Source organism: Bombina bombina, chromosome 6 (genome assembly GCF_027579735.1).
Source record: "Bombina bombina isolate aBomBom1 chromosome 6, aBomBom1.pri, whole genome shotgun sequence".
NCBI classification, from domain to species: Eukaryota; Metazoa; Chordata; class Amphibia; order Anura; family Bombinatoridae; genus Bombina; species Bombina bombina.
The window spans coordinates 752,986,162-753,008,396 of NC_069504.1; the positions used below are offsets into that span (position 1 = coordinate 752,986,162).

At 34.3% G+C, this 22,235-nt stretch overlaps 1 protein-coding gene across 6 annotated transcripts in view; it reads left to right on the top strand.

Moving 5' to 3' along the window:
• Window positions 1–18,474, top strand: part of S1PR2 (sphingosine-1-phosphate receptor 2) — a 99,336-nt gene extending 80,862 nt beyond the window's left edge. For 3 of the 6 annotated variants that reach the window (XM_053718023.1, XM_053718021.1, XM_053718024.1), the window contains 2 exons: window positions 2,143–2,215; window positions 12,050–18,474. In XM_053718023.1, coding sequence (XP_053573998.1) covers window positions 12,199–13,245 — 1,047 coding nt within the window. In that variant the 5' untranslated portion in view covers window positions 2,143–2,215; window positions 12,050–12,198 and the 3' untranslated portion in view covers window positions 13,246–18,474. The remainder of the gene's footprint in view (window positions 1–2,142; window positions 2,216–12,049) is intronic. The other 3 variants (XM_053718020.1, XM_053718022.1, XM_053718025.1) reach the window with 2 other exon arrangements.
• The last annotated feature ends 3,761 nt before the right edge of the window (window positions 18,475–22,235 follow it).

Here is a 22,235-nt window from a genome sequence, read left to right on the forward strand (position 1 = left end):
TCACTACTTTACATTACTTTACCCTCAGCTTCTTCAGCAAGGCAGTGGTGGTCTTGGAGGTGTGTTTGGGGTCGTTATCATGTTGGAATACTGCCCTGCGGCCCAGTCTCCGAAGGGAGGGGATCATGCTCTGCTTCAGTATGTCACAGTACATGTTAGCATTCATAGTTCCCTCAATGAACTGTAGCTCCCCAGTGCCAGCAGCACTCATGCAGGCCCAGACCATGACACTCCCACCACCATGCTTGAGTGTAAGCAAGACACACTTGTCTTTGTACTCCTCACCTGGTTGCAGCCACAATTGCTTGACACCATCTGAACCAAATAAGTTTATCTCAGTCTCATCTGACCACAGGACATGGTTCCAGTAATCCATGTCCTTAGTCTGCTTGTCTTCAGCAAACTGTTTGCGGGCTTTCTTGTGCATTATCTTTAGAAGAGGCTTACTTCTGGGACAACAGCCATGCAGACCAATTTGATGCAGAGTGCGGCGTATGGTCTAAGCACTGACAGGCTGACCCCCCACCCCTTCAACCTCTGCAGCAATGCTGGCAGCACTCATACGTCTATTTCCCAAAGGACACCTCTGGATATGACGCTGAGCACGTGAACTCAACTTCTTTGGTCGACCATGGCGAGGCCTGTACTGAGTGTAACCTGTCCTGGGAAATGGCTGTATGGTCTTGCCCACCGTGCTGTGGGCAATCTTCTTATAACTTAGCCCATCTTTATGTAGATGAATAATTCTTTTTTTCAGATCCTCAGAGAGTTCTTTGCCATGACGTGCCATGTTGAACTTCTAGTGACCAGTATGAGAAAGTGTGAGAGCGATAACACCAAATTTAACACACCTGCTCCACATTCACACCTGAGACCTTGTAATACTAACAAGTCACATGATACCAGGGAGGGAAAATGGCTAATTTGGCCCAATTTGGACATTTCCACTTAGGGGTGTAGTCACTTTTGTTGCCAACGGTTTAGACATTAATGGCTGTGTGATGAGTTATTTTGAGGGGACAGCAAATTTGCACTGTTATACAGGCTGTACACTCACTACTTTACATTGTAGCAAAGATTTATTTCTTCAGTGTTGTCACATGAAAAGTTATAAAAAAAATGTGAGGGGTGTACTCACTTTTGTGAGATACTGAGGCCTATTTATTAAAGGTTTCGCTGACCTGATTCGACAGTGCGGATCAGGTCTGCAAGACCTCGCTGAATGCAGAGAGCAATACGCTCTCCATATTCAGCATTGCACGAGCAGCTCACAAGAGCTGCTAGTGCAACGCCGCCCCCTGCAAACTCGCGGCCGCCAGCAGGGAGGTGTCAATCAACCCGATCTTACTCGATCGGGTTGAATTGTGGTGATTCCTGTCCGCCTGCTCATAACTGCTGTTTCTGGCGAGTCTGAAGACTCGCCAGAAACACAGGCCCACAAGCTCCATACAGAGCTTGATAAATGGGCCTCACTGTGTATATATATATATATATATATATATATATATATATATATATATATATATATATGAGTATACATACATGAGTGTGCTTCCACTGGTATTAAAGGGCCACTAAACCTAAAATCTTTCTTTCATGATTCAGATAGAGAATAGAAATTTAAACAACATTACAATTTACTTCCATTATTTATTTTGCTTCATTTTTTAAATATCCTTAGTTGAAGAAAAAGCAATGCACATGGTGAGCCAATCACACAAGGCTTCTATGTGCAGCAACCAATCAGCAGCTAGTGAGCATATCTAGATATGCTTTTCATCAAAGAATATCAAGAGAATAAAACAAATTAGATAATATAAGTAAATTAGAAAGATGCTTAAAATTGCATTCTTTTACTAAAGAAAAAATGTGGGTGGCATGTCCCTTTAAGTTTGTATGAAGATTAATTTAGATTCATATCAATATACTTTGCAAATGTTTGTGTATAACTGTGTTTTAAATGATGTATACAAAACTAGAAACAGCTGAGATTACCTTTTGATATATTTTACACACAAGTCATATTGCATCACTAGAAGATAACATTAAAAGTCATGTTGTTGCCTTTTAAAACAGAAATTCCCCATTTACACCCACACGTCTGTGCTGTTTAATTGATGCACTAATTTCTGCTTATTTCAGCAGAAGCTGTGGTGAAAAGAGGAAGCAGGAGTAGAATCAGGCGTAGCACACCGTGCTTGCAGCCAGCTCACAGGTAAGTAATACTGAGAGCATCTGTTTTAACGGTAAAACTATTGTATCAGGATTAAGGGATCATTTGATGCATGTTCCTGCTAAGAACACTACGGATTAAAAATGAGTAACTGTAATTGAATACAAAGAAGGAAAAAGTAATATGATCTATAAGATGAGTAATATATAGGGAAAGGTTACATTGGGCTATAGAAAGAGGTTACATGGAAGCTATTGGAAGTGCTATAGGATTTGCCAATAGAGTATATATTGAGTCATCTGTTGCTTTAAAGGGACATGAAACCCAAAATGTTTTTTTAAATAGTCTAGTCAAAATTATTAAACGTTCATGATTCGGCTACAGCATGCAATTTTAAACAACTTTCTAATTTGCTACTATTATCATTTTTTCTTCTTCGTTCTCTTGCTATCTTTATTTGAGAAAGCAAGAATGTAAGTTTAGGAGCTGGCCTATTTTTGGTTCAGGACCTTGGGATTAAGAGATATTCTTGCTGTAACATTTTTGTGCAACAATCCGCAGTCCACATTTATCATTGCACATGAGCAATCCCAAGCGTTTGTGTGCAACCACGCCCCCTGCCCGCACACAGCCAATCACACACAGACAGGAGCTGTGAATTTCCCTGGTCGGAAGAGACCGGGGAGAATGAAATTCTCCACCTGAGAGGTGGAGAATGGGGCAGGGAAACAGTGGTCTTATGACTGCAGCTTGATAAATCCTGACTTTAGGTTAGCTTGTGCAAACCTGCAGTCGAAGGGGAGAAAAGGGCTTGATAAATCAAGCCCCTTTTTGTGACTTCGTATCTGTGGTATACCATATTGTGAAATGATGTGGATTTAAAAATTAAAAATAAAAATTATAATACTATTTTTTAATGCATTAGATACATTTTACATAAATTAACACAATTATTATACTAGGCCAAACACAGGTAAAAGTCTATATCATGAAATAACCTGGTTTAAAAAAATACCTAGTACAATATAGCCACTTTAACACACTCTACTTATTTTGAGCTAACAATTCTACTGTACATTGCCAGTATATTCGCAGCTATATCAACCACAAACAGCTGTTAGATTGTGCTCAGAGCTGATTGTTGTGTAGTTCCTTTGAAGAGTGTAAAATTAAAAATTAAAATGAACATCTGTTGATATAGTGGTGTCTATCAGAAATTGTGAGAATTTCAGCTCCTGTTAGAAATGGAAGTGCAGAACATTGTAATATTACACACAGCCATTGGCTGCACACTATAGTGGCCTATTTATAACTGTCTCTAATTGGCCACAGCAGAGAAGGTAACCTAAGTTACAAAATGGCAGCTCCCATTGTTTTATAGACACTAAAACTTTACACTTATTTTATCGCTATTTAAACAACTAATGCAACTTTATAAGATGTATCTACATGTTATTCCCAGACTAATCTTTTCTTTTAAAGGGACACTGAACCCAAATTTTTTTCTTTTGTGAATCAGATAGGGCATGCAATGTTAAGCAACTTTCTAATTTACTCCTATTATCAAATTTTCTTCATTCTCTTGGTATCTTTATTTGAAAAGCAAGAATGAAAGTTTAGATGCCAGCCCATTTTTGGTGAACAACCTGGGAAGTTCTTGCTGATTGGTTGATTAATTTAACCGACAAATAAACAAATGCCGCCCAGGCTACTGAACCAAAAAATAGCTTATATGCCTTATTTTTTAAACAAAGAAAGCAAGAGAAAGAAGAAAAATTGATAATAGGAGTAAATTAGACAGTTGTTTAAAATTACATGCTCTATCTGAATTGCAAAATAAAAAATTTGGGTTCAGTGTCCCTTTAATGCATCATTCTATCTAGCATTTATTTAGTGTTTAATGTCCCTTTTAAGGTTAAAGTGCTTTTGTGATAACTTTTAATGTTACAAATCACTGCAAATATTAGTTACGTGTGCACATCTTTATCACCCTAAAGCAGAGCTTTCCAAACTTTTTATGTTGGTGACACACTTTTTAGACCTACATCATTTCGCGACACAGTAATTCAGTTGTACTAGCAAAAAGGAGGTTAAACTAACTTGTTTTAAGAGATACAGGCACATACATACATTATATAATAATGAAATGTATTTACAAGTAACTGTAAGTATGTGCAAGAATTAAAAAAAGTTTAATAACACCAATAACTACTTACTATTTTAATGGGATTTATGAGGTTGATGGGATGAACACAATTTCTGAATATTTGGTGGAATATTAGATAAATACACTCGCATTTCATCATCAAGCATTTCTTAAGCTTCCACTTCCTATCCATAAATCAAGAGCAGGAGCAGCAATGCACTACTGGGAGCTAGTTCCAAAAAAAACCCACTGACATTCAGCTCAGCATTTAAGCTGCCGCCCTCAGAGCTCGGTGAGTCCGATTGACTACTGCCCGCGCTGCAAACACACTGCTCTCCCACTCACTGACTACACATGCAGTCACGAGCCGATTAAGGAGACTGCACATGCAGTCACGAGCCAAAGTGCCGCCAATGGGAATAGTTTCAGTTCCCACTGAGCTGCGCCAATAGGTTAAGATGATCTGTGTCCCACTAGGTATCAATCACGTGTCAACCATGTGATATGCATAGCAGGCAGGCGGAAAGTCAGAAACCAAAAAAAATAAAAATAAATTTGTGCTGAAGCAGGGACACACCTACACACTGCTGCCGACAAACTAGTGTGTCCCGACACACAGTTTGGAAAGCACTGCCCTAAAGGATCTGAGCACTGGTGATATTGCTTGTCACGTCACCATCATCCCACAGAGCATTAGGGGGCAGCCAAAGCATAATTTATTTTAATAGTATTTAAAATTCACAGCTACAAATTTGAATTCCCATAATATATTTAAAGAAACATGAACCCCCAAATTTTTCCTTAAAGGGACACAAAACCCAATTTTTTTTCTTTTATGATTCAGGCAGAGAATACAATTTTAAACAACATTCCAAATTACTTCTATTAACTAATTTACTACATTCTTTAGATATCCTTTGCTGAAGAAATAGCAATGCACATGGGTGAGCCAATCCTATGAGGCATTTTTGTGCAGCCACCAATCAGCAGCTACTAAGCATATCTAGATATGCTTTTCATCAAAGGATATCATGAGAATGAAGCAAAATAGATAATAGAAGTAAATTAGAAAGTTGTTTAAAATTGTATGCTCTTTCTAAATCATGAAAGAAAAAAAATTGGGTTTCATGTCCATTTAACGATTCAGATAGAGCATGCAATTTCAAACAACTTTCTAGTTTACTTTTATTATAACATATTCTTCTTTCTCTTGGAATCTTTTTGTAGAAAAGCAGGGACGTGAGCAAGAATGTGAGCAAGAATGTTATCCATTTGCAAGAGCACTAGATGGCAGCACTATTTCCTGCCATGTAGTGATCTAGTTGCCTACCTAGGTATCTCTTCAACAAAGAATACAATTGGAATCAAGCTAATTTGATAATAGAAGCAAATTGGAAACTTTGTTAAAATGTTATGCTCTGTCTGAATCAGAAAAGGATTATTTTTTGGTTTCATATCCCTTTATCTATGTACAGTAAACACTAACACATGTATGTATAATACACTTTTATTATTTATTTTGCCCCTTTACCTGTGAATAAACACTGAAAATTAAAATGTTGCTACAAAATTACACTTTGAAACATTTTGTATGTCTATTGTTTTGCTCTATAACATTGTGCTAAAAAATGTTCTTTCATCCATATGGAAAGCAGCATTTAACCATGCTAAACTTTTTCTTTACCTGAAAAAAAGATAAAGCTGTTCAAACAAACTGAAACTAAGTACTCGTTGTATCTATTAACAGGAAGGACACTGCTGTATAGTTTGAGTTTAAATTGAAACTGCTTTTACTACACACTTTGTTGCTATTTCATGCGGATGAAATATTGTGTACAATGTCCCTTTAATTGCTGATATATATTATGTATATATAAAGCAACACAATTTATATTCCTTTTACCAGATAAACCAGAATATTAAGATCATTGTAGTCTTGGAAAACATTTACATTAAAATTAAAATTGAGAAAACTTAAATGACCACAAAATACAGTAGAACTGCATAATTATCAAGTGCATAACAAAAAGACAATGCAATAACACTGAATTTCGCAAAAGCAGTAGATTTTTTTCTGGAAATGTATTTTTTTTCTCCCATTTGCCAGCCCCCTGTATCATGTGACAGACATCAGTCAATCACAGACTAGTATATGTATACCCTGTGAGCTTCTGCACATGCTCAGTAGGAGCTGGTGTCTTAAAAAGTGTGTGTATAACAAAAGATTGTGCAAAGTTTGATCATGGAAGTAAATTGGAAAGATTCTTAAAATTGTGTGCTCTTTCGGAATCATGAAAGTTTAATTTTGACTTGAGTGTCCCTTTAAAGGACCAGTAAATACAGTAGATTTGCATAATCAACAAATGCATGATAACAAGACAATACAATATCACTTAGTCTCAACTTCAAATGAGTAGTAGATTTTTTTCTAACAAATTTCAAAGTTATGTATATTTCCACTCCCCCAGTACCATGTGACAGCCATCAGCCAATCACAAATGCATATACTTATAGTCTGTGAATTCTTGCACATGCTCAGTTTCTACTGAGCATGTGCAAGAATTCACAGCTGGTGACTCAAAAAGTATAAATATAAAAGACTGTGCACATTTTTTTTAATGGAATTAAATTAGAAAGTTGTTTAAAATTACATGCTGCATCTGAATCGTGAACGTTTAATTTGACCTGAGTGTCCCTTTAATAATAGTGCTTCTAAAGAAAACATAAATTAGTTTATTCACAGCAAGTCAGTCATAATGTTACTGTAAAATATAAAACTCACAGCAGGTTGTAGACTTCTTCCTACCATCACAGTGCGGTATAATGAATATTCTCATATTACACGCCAAAAGCCCTTATAGAACTAGACAACTCCCTTCCTTCAGCATCTGTAGAACATCTATTTTACATGACTGATCTTGGCAGCATAGGGGATTACAGCTAAAGAGACTACTGTCTGCATTTTTTGGGACGTGTAAGAACAATAACAGCACATACAGATAAACCAACCCTCAGGAACTATAATCCCTCAGTTATGGTCCAACAGGTCGTGACCTTGGGACAGCAGGGTATACTACTACCACTTTTTGGAGATTAAAACTAAAATAACAAAATGTTGCTGGATTTAAAAGGACATTGTTAAATGTTTCCTAGTTTCAAAGGGCAACATAAGTATGTAATCTCAGGCTAAATGTTGGCATTTGCATAGGGAACTATGTAAATGTTAGTTTAATTTTAGGGCTAACCCTAGGATTAAGTTTATGACTGTATAGGCAATATACAGTATGCCATTCTGGTAACCAATGGATACAAAGGAGACTGCCTTACTTTCAGATTTTTCAAGTTTTAACAATGTTTACCTGGGCCATTTTCACATTGCTCTTTAAAGTCTGGAAATGTTTTAATATCACTTTTACACCCTGCAACATTTCAGTGTTGCCACTATAAAAGGGACATTATAGGGACAGTGTATTAAAAATGGGTTCTCCTTAAAATGTTTCCAGTGACTTGTATTTATTAAATATAAAATATTCAAAAATAAAAATTAACGTAAATAATTATTATAGATGTACTGTTAAATTTCTAAATGTTCCATATAATATATATACTGTGTATTTTACAGTATCTATAATAACAATTAATAATAATTATTTTTTAATATTTTATATTTAATATATTCATTACACGCCTTAAGATAATTAATTCATGTGCGCTAACCCGAAACCACGCTAGACCTAAAGTGGGAAACCCAAAGCGTGTTGCACATATTTTACATTCCAATATTCTTCACATAGAATTTTTTTATTGTTTTATTATATATATATATATATATATATATATATATATATATATATATATATATATATATATATATATATATATATAATAATGTAAATGTAAAATAAATATTTATACCTATATTTCTATAGGAATATATATAGGTATATACAGATATATATAGGAATAGAAAATTAATAATAAAAATAACATTTTCCTCTATGTGAATAACATTGTAATGTTATATTTACAGTAAATACAGTATTAAATATTGATTACTTATTTAGACATATATATATATATATATATATATATATATATATATATATATATATATATATATATATATATATATAATAGCCCCTTGCAGTCGAATACATGGCCATATACCATATACATTTGAACCCTTATAAAAAAATATATAAATATTTATATGAATATTTTTCATAAGATAGTGTTTATGTCAGTGTAACAGTATATTTTAATGTATTTATGTTGTGTCCTAGCGCTTTACACAAGGTCTTCAATCACGCTAACCTGATGCTCATTAAATTTGATTGCACTTTTGCGTTCATGTTTACGTTTAAGTTATAATATATGAGCAAGTTAACGCTGGTACAATATTCCTATATCGCTTGCGGCACTTGTAATCTAGTTCAAAATTTTAAATTATACATAACAAATACTTTGCAATGCATGTTCATTATTTACATGTTTCAAATCAATTGGTTAATATGTGCAGGAGCCCATTTATATATGTCCCTGATTGGCAATAGTAAAGGAAGTAAGTTAAACATAAGCGGTTTTAAAGGTGATGTGACCAGGGATTGCAAAGAACTGATATTATTTGTATTTCCAGTCATGGTTTCAGGTCAAGTGTAGGGATGGGCGAATGTGTTTATATTTGAATTAGAATGTTAGAACGAATATTATTGTAGAAATTTGATTAACATAATCGAATGTTGATAAGAACGAATATTCTTAAAAATTCTATAACTGAATGCTATTTACAGTTTTCGAATGTCACTTTCGAATTTGATCGTTTATAATTAGATCGAATGCCCCATTAGGTCTCATGTCATAAAATTAAAGCGTAGAAAGGTATGCGCTATTTGAATAAATAGGGACACAACAGTTATTTAGTTTTATGGTAATGAGAGTGATTAAATACATAGCTGTAGTCACCTCCAGAGCAGCAACACACTACTGGACTTAAAGGTACATAAAACAGGTTGAGATCTGTGCATATCCTAAAAGGGCTAATTAATTAAAAATAGTTTGCAGGAAATTTTTGTTTAAAAATTGCTGGCGAATATTTTAAAATAATTTTCAAAAATAAGCAAAATGAATTACATAGCTAAACTGCCTGGAGCAGCCAACTTCACCCCTCTTATCAGTGGTTAGACACAGGCATTGTATTCAACTGAGTTTACAGCTTCTATGCATGCTCCAGCAGATAATCCCTTTGCATTTTTGTATTCTACCAAAATAACAATAGATATAGATACAGCCATAGAAGAAATTGTGAGGGGGGAGTTAGAGCTTTAAATTCAGAAACTAAAAAAAGAAAGGGTTAATGTTGAGGCACTGCAGTATAAATTTGCAGGTAAAGTAATTAAAGTACATATTATATTTTGTCTCTATCCAGACTTGTTTTATGTCCCTTTAAGCTGAACATGACTACAGAGCCATTCAATAGCAGCATATGTGTTTAGCTCAGAATCAGCAGTGGATTGGGGGTTCAGAGCTAACTTCAACTATGTTTTAAACACATAGTCTAGGTTAAACACTTTGGTATAGGTGAGTAATAATGCAGTATGAACATGCTATATCCCTTCAATTGAGATGTATATGTATTTTTTATTATCTATTTGCTGTCTATATATACTTTTAAATGTTACATTGTTATTCCAATAACTCCTACTGATGTGTTAATTAACTCTGATCCCTATAACTTACATATTGTTCAGTATAACCTTTTACTTGTACTGTATATGTGGCTCCATATCATTTTTCCCTGTAACATATTCATAGATAAAAAATTCTTCATTTGACATCTTCAATTGTTCCATAAATTCTCTTTGAAGGACCCCTCTTCAATATCCATTATATTACATACAACTAATTTATATCACTTTCTCATATTACTGTATGTAACTGTTAAAGGGACAATCTACTCCAGAATTGTTATTGTTTAAAATTATACATAATCCCTTTATTACCCATTCCCCAGTTTTGCATAACCAACATGGTTATATTAATATACTTTTTTCCCTCTGTGATTACCTTGTATCTAAGGGGCATATTTATCAATGTGCGAGCGGACATGATACGAAGTAAAGTATCATGTCCACGGCACATCAATAAATGCCGACAGCATACGCTCTCTGCATTTATCATTGCACTAGCAGTTCTTGTGAACTGCTGGTGCAATGCCACCTCCTGCAGATTCGCTGCCAATCGGCCGTTAGCAGGGGTTGTCAATCAACCCGATCATATTCGATCAGGTTGATTTCTGTCCGCGGCCTCAGAACAGGCAGACAAGTTATGGAGCAGCGGTCTTCTGAAGGCTCGCCGGAAACAAGTGGCATCCAGCTCCATACAGAGCTTGATAAATATGCCCCTACGCCTCTGCAGACTGCCCCCTTATTTCAGTTCTTTTGACAGACATGCATTTTAGCCAATCAGTGCTGACTAAATCCACGGGAGTGAGCACAATGTTATCTATATGGCACACGTGAACTAGTGCTGTCTAGCTGTGAAAAACTGTCAAAATGCCCTGAGATAAGAGGCAGCCCTAATTGGCTTAGAAATTAGCATATGAGCCTACCTAGGTTTAGCTTTCAACAAAGAATTACTAAGAGAACAAAGCAAATTTGATGGTAAAAGTAAATTGGAAAGTTGCTTAAAATTGAGTGCCCTATCTGAATCATGAAAGTTTAATTTTGACTAAACTATCTATTTAACTATAAATTTGTCATTATCACCTCTATTGTTCTCTATAATTGCTCAAACTCTTCATATATCTCCTGTAATGTTTTGTATACGCTGTCCTTATAATGCATCCTATTGCTGTATATAGCCCTTGCATATGAATAAAGGGACAGTAAACCTACACAATAATGTCATTTAATTTTGCACATAGTGCAGAATTATATATCATTAGTTTAGCGGCAACTTTATACTTCAAAGCATTTCAAAGATTTTTTATCTCAAAGCAGAATTTTTTAGAACGCCGCTCCTGGCTCTACTGAGCGGGTCTGTTTTTTTCAGAAGTGCATTGCGGCACGCTCTCGAGTCACAGCCAGCCCTATTGCGCCATCAAACTCAATGTAGCTCGCTCCCGTTACCAGACCAGAGTGGGAGCAAGCTACATTGAATTTAATGGTGTGATCAGTCTGACTGTGACTAGGCAGCGTGCCACAATATGCTTCTGAAATTAAAACAGACCTGCTCAGTAGAGCCAGGAGCGGCGTTCTACAAAATTCTACTTTGGGATAAGAAATCTTTGAAATACTTTGAAGTATAAAGTTGACGCTAAAATAATGGTATATAATTCTGCACTATGTGCAGAATTATATAACATTATTGTGTAGGTTTACTGCCCCTTTAAGTTGTTCCCTATAGCTTCCTCACATATCTCTTCATATTATTCATATCCCTAAAATCTTCTATTTCATATAACCTCTCCCTATATATCCTATTGTTACATATAACTTCTTCTATTGCTCCATAAATGTTCCACTAGAATTTATTTTTATTGCTCTACATTTCCCTTCCCAAGAATTCATTTTTTATGCCATATAACCTCTCTAAACTGTAAAATAAGTCCTGGTGAGTAAAAAGATGAGAAGATGATGAGAAGATGAGGAGAGAAAAAAAAACACTGTAAATATAGTTTTTTTTTTATTTTATTTTTTTAGTAACACATATGTTTTATATTTACCTTCCAGATTTTCAGCAACACCGAGAGAATGGGTTGTGTGAGCAGACACTTCTGGTTGTCTAAGTGTTGACCACCTCCTATGTTGTATTTGAAAAAGAGACAAAGGAAGGCTGAGCTGAAGAAGTGGTATATTTACGGCTCACCAACACAGTCAGGATGCCCAAGATCTACGAGGATTACTTGAAACCAGATACGGTCAGAAAACATTACAATTACACCAAAGAGAACCGTGTTGAGAGTGCTTCTCAGGAGGTTGTCTCTGCAATCGTTATAATAATCTGTTGCATTATTATCCTGGAGAACCTACTTGTACTAATTTCTATATGGCGCAACAAGAAATTCCACTCTGCTATGTTCTTTTTTATTGGAAATTTGGCATTTTCCGACCTCCTTGCTGGTTCTGCATACATTGCCAACATCCTGCTGTCAGGGAAAGTTACACGTTCATTAACTCCAGTTCAATGGTTTATTCGTGAAGGAACTGCATTTACAACACTATCTGCTTCTGTCTTCAGCCTACTGGCTATAGCCATTGAACGTCATGTGGCTATTGTTAAAGTGAAGGTCTATAGTAGTGACAGAAACTGTAGGATGTTTTTTCTTATAGGGGCCTGTTGGGTTATATCAATGGTCATTGGAGGGCTACCCATACTGGGTTGGAACTGTATTAAAGATATGGATGAGTGTTCCACTGTGTTTCCTTTATACTCCAAGAATTATATTCTTTTTATAGTCACCATCTTCACTGCCATACTGTTATCCATTGTTATCTCATACGTACGGATATATTTAATTGTGAAGTCCAGTCATGCTGAGATTGCTGCCCCTCAGACACTCGCCCTTCTAAAAACTGTGGCTATAGTTCTTGGTGTATTTATCATCTGTTGGTTGCCGGCATTCAGCATCCTGTTAATGGATTTCTCCTGTGAGAGGAAAAAGTGCCCAATACTTTACAAAGCTGAATACTTTTTTGGAGTGGCCACCTTGAATTCAGCCATGAACCCAATCATTTACACACTGAGGAGCAAAGAGATGAGGAAAGAGTTTTTGAGAGTACTGTGTTGTTGGGGTTGCTTTCATAAAAACAGGAATCCTGACAGACGTATGCTTCCACTACGAAGCTCCAGCTCCCAGGAACGTTGCACACAAAAACCTGACAGTCCCATATCACCAATTATAACTAATTGCACAACATTTGTGTGACTTAAAAATCTGACAATTTGGAGGAAAAAACTTTGGGAAAGATTCTCTCCAAAGAATTCAGAGTGCACCATTAATATACAAGCATAATGCTTTCACCAATATAGTCCTGAGCCATTTTACTTAATTACAGGCAACTTACATTTTTGCACCGGAGTATGTAAAACCATCACACTGCTTCTTGGTTAAACACCCCTTTCAAATTTCTATTTTTCGGCACAGATTGCTGGTTTTCTGTATATTGTGAATTCATACTAGGCTATTTATCTTAAATTAGGAATTTATTTTTTAACATTAGAATTCTGCTGAGAATACACATTCCAAACTTCCTGGTATTAGGATAACACATTTCCACCCCCTTGATTTGAGCAGTAATAATGTGATCAAAAAAGTAAGCCTAATTTTTTTACAATAATTTAATTTAAATATTATTACATACATTTTCTCTATCTTTAAAGGAAACGCCTAAAATGTATGATTTTTTTTTAAAAAAATCAATGTTCCTGTGCTGCAGGCTTTTCAACGAGAGTTGACTATCCCATCCAGTCAGCAATAGAGTCCCAGGACTACACTGTAAACAATGATGCACTTCCTGCTAGTTTAAATTTACATTTAAATAGCTTTAACTTAACCTTTTTCTAATGCAAAAAATATATTTTAACATGCAAAAATATATTTTAACATGTTTTACTGATGCTCTTTTGTACACATAATAAAAAGAGTTTGAGTAATATATCCCTATAAATACACTAGTGCACTTAAGATTTTCTCAGTAGAATGTAATGTTGTGTTAATTTACAGTACCCCTATTCTGCTAGACTTCAGTTTACAGCTGCTTAATAGTATTATACTTTCTATAATATCTACTTTCTTACCTGTTTTCTCCTATAACACATACATATTGACGAGTTTGTATTATGAAGACAGTATTATAGCAACCATCTCATGAGGGCTTAAAGGGACACTAAACCCAACATTTTTCTTTCATGATTCAGGTAGAGAATACAATTTTAAATACTTTTAAAAGTTACTTCTATTATCTAATTTCCTTCATTTTTAAGATATGCTTTGTTGAAGAAATAGCAATGCACATGAGTAAGCCAATAACATGAGGCATCTATGTGCAGCCACCAATCAGCAGCTACTGAGCCTATCTAGATATGCTTTTCTGCAAAGAATATCAAGAGAATGAAGCAAATTAGATAATAGAAATTAATTAGAAAGTTGTTTAAAACTGCATACTCTTTCTAAATCATGAAATATAAAGATTGGGTTTAATGTCCCTTTAAATAAACCTCTCAATGGTTGCTTTCATAATATTTATTTTGTGTTTTGTATATTTTAAACTGTACATAACAAATAATACAGAAACCACCAATTTATTTTAGTAGTCCAGATGATTTCCTTTTTTTAATATCCTGAATGCTATGTATTTTCTTATGAAAATGTGATATATTTTTTTTAATGGAAAGACATAAAGCAGATCCTGCCCCCTTCACTTCCTGTGCAGACTTTCCCATGCTTACAGAATTGAAATCTGCAAGAGACTAGTATAAACAAGCATAAAGATCAAGAACTGTACCGTCAAATCTTCAATCTGCTATGTACCAACGAGGCCTTGTTAAAGCAAAAATATTTTTAGGAGAGATACAAATCACTATTCATTTTTTTAAGGTTGTTTAATACTAAAACAAACATATTTATGTAAAATGACTTTAATATATCAAGACTGGAAAATCCCCCCACTTGTTTACATTCTCCAACAATGAAAATATATAGTTCACCTTCAGTAGATACAGGGCATTGCCCACCCACAATGCACTGCCTCTCTCATGAGGGCTTTGTTAAAATACAGTGAAAAAACCATACAGACCCCTGATTATGGTAGTTATAAATTCAAAATATTTTGTTCTTACTTTGAACCAAGTGCATTTTAAAATGTGTTATAGTTTATTTATTTGTTTTAATTTGTTTTTTTTCTGCGGAAAAAAAACAAAAAACTTTGTTTTTATGTTTGAGGTATCATTACCCACCAATACAGCTTTTGGGGGTTGTCCTTATAACCAATTACAATTATTTCCATCAATCAGTTAAAGGAACAGTCTACTCCAAAATGTTTATTTTTTTAAAAACATAGATAATCCCTTTATTACCCATGCCCCAGTTTTGCACAACTAACACTATTATATTAATATACTTTTTAGCTCTGTGATTACCTTGTATCTAAGCCTTCTCAGATTGTCTCCTTATCTCAATTCTATTTATAGACTTGCATTTTAGCCAATTAGAGCAGACTCATGAATAACTCCATGAGCACAATATTATCTACATGGCACACATGAACGAGTAGTGTGTTGAGGTGAAAAGCCATAAAAATTTCCTGAGATAAAGGTGGCCTGCAGGGGCTTAGAAACAGGCAGACATTTAGATTTTAAAGGCTATAAAGTATATAATGGTTATTAACGGTGTTACCTATTTTTTTTAAATACAATTTTGGAGTAGACTGTCCCTTTAAGCACAAATATTTACCTCCTGTCCTTTTTAAAAATGAACAGACTTAATTTAACTTTTTCATGCAAAAATGTTGTAGCATATTCTTTTATATTTTTGAGTTTAATATCCCTTTAAATAAATGTGACAAACAGCAGCACATTTTTTATATTGACATTCACAATTTATTCATGGTGCATTTTTTATGCCAATTTTAAAAGATTGTGCACATTGGTAAATGAAGAAAATGTCTTGATATATTAAACCTACAATAGATAAAAAAAAGGTCGTTTGTTTATGCTTGTGTGCTTTAATACGGTCAGGATCGCTTTGTTTGTTCTGCCAGAGAATCTGAAGCATGGGATTAATATAAATTATAGTTACATAAGAGGCAAGGGCAATATTTAGCCTTTTTGAGTATGTGCCAGGCGCTCTTTACATCAGAGAGAGTGTCAGACTGAGTTTGATATATATAATCTGTGTGAGACATAAAGGAGATTATAGCATTTCTATGTGTGGATGCCCATTTGTCCTGTCAGAGGAATGTACCATTGACCCTAATGACCTTTAGTAAAACCTATGAGTCAAACAACAGTATCATATGGAAGTCATTACTAAGTAATGTGAATACTAATTAAAAGGACATGAAAACAGAAAATGTAACTTTATGATTTGATTAGAGCATACATCTATTATCAAATATGCTTTATTCTCTTGGCATCCTTTGTTGAATAAGCATCAATGCACTACTGAGAACTAGTTTAACACACAGGGTGAACCAGAGGCATAAATGTGCAGCCATCAATCTGCAGTTAGCGCCCAGTAGTGCATTGCTGCTCCTGAGCCTACCTAGGTATGCTTTATAACAAATTATATAAAGACAAAAAAGGCACAATAGATAAAAGAAGTAGATTGTAAAGTTGCTTAAAATTTGCATGCTATCTGAATCGTGAAAGAAAAAAAAATTGTTTCATGTCCCTTTAATTCTTTTTTCCACAGGTTTATTTAAATGCTTGCAGTTAACTATGTTTTTAAATACCAGGGATATGAAACCCAGTATTTCATGATACAGATAGAGGGTAAGATAAAAAAAAAAAACAGGTTGATTGGCTCAGGAGCACCCACGTGTCTGGAGAATATATAGCAGCAGTTTTGTAAGAATATTATTAACCAAGAGCTATAGGTGTTTTGTTGCCCTGTTGAGCACCAGACACTTGCATGTTATCTACCTAGGTATGCTCTTCAACAAAGAATACAATGAGAAAGAAAGAAATTTGACAATAGAAAAAAGTAAAGTTTTTTTGTTTTTTTTAAACTGAATGCCTTATCGGAATCATGAAAGAAACAATTTGGGTTTCATATGCCTTTAAACACAAAGTCAAGCTTGCACATTGGGCTGCTGAGCTGGTCCTGCTACATAATACGTATGCTGCTCAATGCTGCTTCTAATGGTCTCACTGGTCGTGTCTGCCTCAGAAGCAGCATTGCATTAGCAGATTCTGAGCAGACATTAAAGGGACAGTCAACACAAAAATTGTTATTCCTCTAAATTTCTGCCAGTAACTAAGCCACTACAGACAGCCTCTTAATCACATGTTTTTATTTGATTTTCACAACAGGGGAATGCTATTCATGTGAGCCATATAGATAACATTGTGCTCACGCCCGTGGGTTGTGCACAACACAGCACTAATGCGAGTCAATAGATAATAAATAAAAAGTCATGTGATCAGGGGGCTGTCAGAGTATGCTTAGATACAAGGTAATCACAGAGGTAAAACATATATTAATATAACCATGTTTTCTGTGCAAAACTGGGGAATGGTTAATAAAGGGATTATCTATCTTTTTAACAATACAATTTTTTGAGTTAACTGTCCCTTTAATTACATCATAGTTCAGATTAAGCTTTTGTACAATAATAAAATGCTCTAATTACATGTTCTTTTAATATTGTATGTGTGCTGTTTACAATATTAAAATGACTCCTTTTAATAAATGAAATAAAATATAGAACTAAGACGGGGGCAGTTATCTTTTTATTGTTTTTTTTAACAGGGTTAATAAATGGCACTAATAGCACCAGTTTACTTAATGGTGTTTTTAGCACCAGTTGATTGTTTAAGTTTGATTTATTTATTTCTTGAATAGAGTGAGGATTGTAATCAGTATCCGCTCTGTATTAATATGCAGTTAGATTCAATAGTGCACAGTATAAGCCCTTTACGCACAATATGACAACATTTTGACGCACATTTTGTTACTCAAAGTGAAGAATGGAATCTGGCCCCAATTTGCACAATACGTTTGTTTTCACTCCTGTGTTTAAAAATTCTGGATAGTGTCCTACACTTTTGTTTTTATTATGCATGTCTATATCTACCTATGTCATTATAAGCGGTACAGACCTTGTTTCAATAGCTTTTCTAATTGGTACTAATATTTTCCATCGCAGTGGTACATTTTGTTTTTTTTACAACACAATATTACAGGCAAAGATTTATGTGACTGAATCTTATCCATGTAACCTTTTGAACCTGTTTCTGACAGAGGTCAACAAACTTTGTTAACTTTTCACCGTATTTTTATGAACATTTAAAAGAAAAAAAAAATGACGTACATTTTCTCTTTTAACATACACTACAGATTATGTTGTATAAATGTTAATAATTGTGCAATTTTGAAGAGTTGTTTGTTATGTCTAATGTGTATACACATATTAAAGTTGTGCTTTTTAGTAAATATATGCTACATTTTTATTTATTAAAAATATAAAGCCTTTCTTTTCTTTTAGTTGTACATAGGCCGGGATTGGGATAAAAACCCTTGCACATAAGCAATTCAAACAGTTTAGTAGCCTACTAGAATATTTAGGAGCTAGATAATTACTTCCGAAAGTCTACCAGAAGTGAATTGAACACTGTACATGTTGAATACGGATGGGCGAATGTGGTGAAAGTGTAATTCCTTTGGTAGAACAAACAGTCCTGTGGACATTAATTTTGGACAATCGAATGTTGATATAAACGAAAATCCATTAAAATTTAGTAATCTAATGTTATTTCCGGTTTTTGAATGTTAATTTCATTTTTAAATGTTCTTATTAGATTGAATATCAACATTCAAAATTTCAAATGTAACATTCAATTTAACAAATACTATTCAGAAGCTCAATAGTTCATGTGGTAGGGGATTTAGTAGATTGATACATAATAGATACAAATATATTGATTAAAATTTTCTATTTCGAGTATTGCATAATTTGAATATTAGATTTAAAGAGAGCATTAGAAATACTATTTCAAATATATTGATTCCATTTTTTTAAATTAAAATATTGCATAATTTGATTTCAATTATGCAATATTCAAATTAGAAAAATTTAAATCAAATATTACATTTTAAAATATAGCATTAAAATGCTATTACATTAAATGGATTTTAGATTGTTTTGGAAAAATTCAAAAGTCGTTTCATTTTTCAAATGTTGACTTTTTTTTTTTTTTTGCCTGATAAAAAAAAAAAAGTAAAAGTAGTAAAATGTTAATGTATACTAAAATACCTGTGTCAGTTGTACACTCACTGTTATAGCTAAGTGGCTTATTTTAATTAGTGGAAATTTTAATATAAAATGTTAATTTATGAGTTTCTAATTCTCAGAACTGAAAATGCAGTCTGCTGACTTCTCAAGGTTCACTCTGCTACATATTGTTCCCTAATTCAGAATATGGAAATGACCTTTAAGTAAGAAGTATTTATCAGCTAATTAATGTTAGCAAGAAGTACCTATCAGCCATTGAGATGTAGGAGAAAATATATACAACTAATACAGTTGTATTAGTTGCAATTTAAAGAGATAGAAAAGTCAAAATTAAACTTGCATGATTCAGATAGAGCATGTCATTTTAAGACACTTTTAAACTCAATTCTATTTTCAAATTCGTTCTCTTAGTATCCCTTGTTAAAAAATGAATATGCACATATCATACACTAGTGGGAGCGCTGCTGCTAATTGGTGCCTGCAAACATTTGTCTCTTGTGATTGGCTAAATAGATATTTTCAGCTTCCTGTCAGTAGTCCCTTCAGCAATGGATAACAAGAGAATGAAGAAAATTTGATAACAGAATTAAATTGGAAAGTTGTTTAAAATTGTATGTTCTATCTGAATCATAAAATAACATTTTGGGCTTTACTATCCCTTTAAATGTAAACAACTTTTAATTTACATTTTTATTGTAAACATAAAAAAAAATATTCACATACTACTCATATATACGACAGAAAAAATTGGAGTACAGTGTCCCTTTAAACAGAGCTCATAATGTCTAATGTAGCAGCCTTTGTGTTAATACAGTAGAATTGCATAATCAACACATGCGTTTTAAAAGAAAGTAACAGTCTGAATTTCAAATGAGTGGTAGATTTTTTTCCCTGACAAATTTATTTAAATTTTCCCTTTCCACTGTACCGAGTTCCCTGTATTATGTGACAGCCATTCTGTCAACCAGCACAGTAGGAGGTGGTACCTCAGAAAGTATTCATATAAGGAGATTCTGCACATTCAGAGATGCAAAAATTTAAAGTTTCCTAAATCTAAAGCTAAGGGGGTTATAAAGTAGGGAATTATAACATATGTAAAATGTATGTGCCAGGAATGGCTTATTTATCCATGTTCCCTCCAATTTTCTCCAGTGGTAAACATATGTAGACAATATAAATATATTTTTTTCCAAGGAAGGGACAAAAAATAAATAAACCCCCTAACAAAATAATATCAGTGGCAAATTAACTAGCAGGAAGAGTTACTTGTTGTTCACATTGCCATTCTTAAAAATGGTGGCTTATGCATTTACCCTTCTTGCCCATACTTCCATAGAGTGCTAGACATATGCACTCTCCTGAACTCCAATGAGTCTACCTAGGTTTACTCTTCAAAAAAAATACCAAGATAATTTTTTTTGATAATAGGAATACATTGGAGAGTTTTATTATTTATTGTGCCCTCTACCAAACCCATGAAAATGTATTTCAACTTCAATGTCTCTTTAAAGGTCAACATCTACCTCATTCAGAGCAAGATCTTATGTCAGGCACTACAACTTTGAGACATTGTAGATTTTCCTGGGTATTGTTGACTGCCCAAGAGTATTGCTTAGTAACAAGGTCTTATGCCCTGTGTAGTAGGACTTTTTTCTTCTGAAATGAAGTTGCACAAAGCCATTTTCAATTGTAAGATGTATCGAGTCCACGGATTCATCCATACTTGTGGGATATTCTCCTTCCCTACAGGAAGTGGCAAAGAGAGCACCCACAGCAGACCTGTCTATATAGCTCCTCCCTTAGCTCCGCCCCCAGTCATTCTCTTTGCCTGCTTAACTGCTAGGAAGGGTAAAGTGAGTGTGGTGACAAAAATGTTAGTTTTTATTTTCTCAAGCAAAAGTTTGTTATTTTAAATGGCACCGGTGTGTACTATTTACTCTCTGGCAGAAAAGGGATGAAGGATTTCTGCAAGGAGGATGATGATCTTAGCATTTTGTAACTAAGATCCACTGCTATTCTCACAAGGGCTGAAGAGTACAGGAAAACTTCAGTTGGGGGAACAGTGTACAGGATAAACTGCATTAAGGTATGTTCAGTCTATTTTTTTCTAGACAGACTGTGTTATTTCTAGAAAAGGCTGGCAATATCCCCATGAGGGAAAGGTAAGCTGTATTTAGTACAAGAGGAATCCAAGCTTGCATAAAGGGCTCATAGTTACTGGTGACACTAATAGGAAAAAACGTTTTGGTTTAATTACAAATATAACGTTTTTTGAGGGACTTTAAGGGGTCTTTGTGTCTTGTTTAAGGGTTATTAACCCACATGGCTAGTTTAAGAAACACTCTGTGGTTTTTCTTTTAGGCCCCATAACATCGAGTGAGGTGGGAGGGGCCTATTTTTAGTTGCACAGTTTATTTACCTCAGAAGCATCCAGCTACTTCTCCAGAGATTCTGCTGTATTTGAGGGCTGTAAATAGTTTTTTTCCCCCACAAATCGTTCCTAAAGGGCAGGTAGGCGCCACAGCAGAGCTGTGGCAAGGTGCTGAACGTTATTTTACCGGTTTTGAAGTTTTTTCAATCCGGTTTTTACATTAAGGGGTTAATTGTTTATTTGCATAGTGGTGCAAAGTTACTAAGGCTTTATGATGCTACTGTAAAAATTTCGTTTTGTTTACTGCTTTTTTACACTGTTTTGCAGAGTTTGTGCAGCTTTTTTTCTCTTAAAGGCACAGTACCGTTTTTGTTTAAAGTGTTATTTTCTTTGATTAAAGTGTTTTCCAAGCTTGTTTGTTTCATTACTATCCTGTTTAACATGTCTGACACCAAGGAAAATCCTTGTTCTATGTGTTCAGAAGCCATTGTGGAACCCCCTCTTAGAATGTGTCCCACTTGCACTAATATGTCTATAAATTATAAAGAGCATATTTTAGCACTTAAAAATATTGCAATAGATGATTCTCAG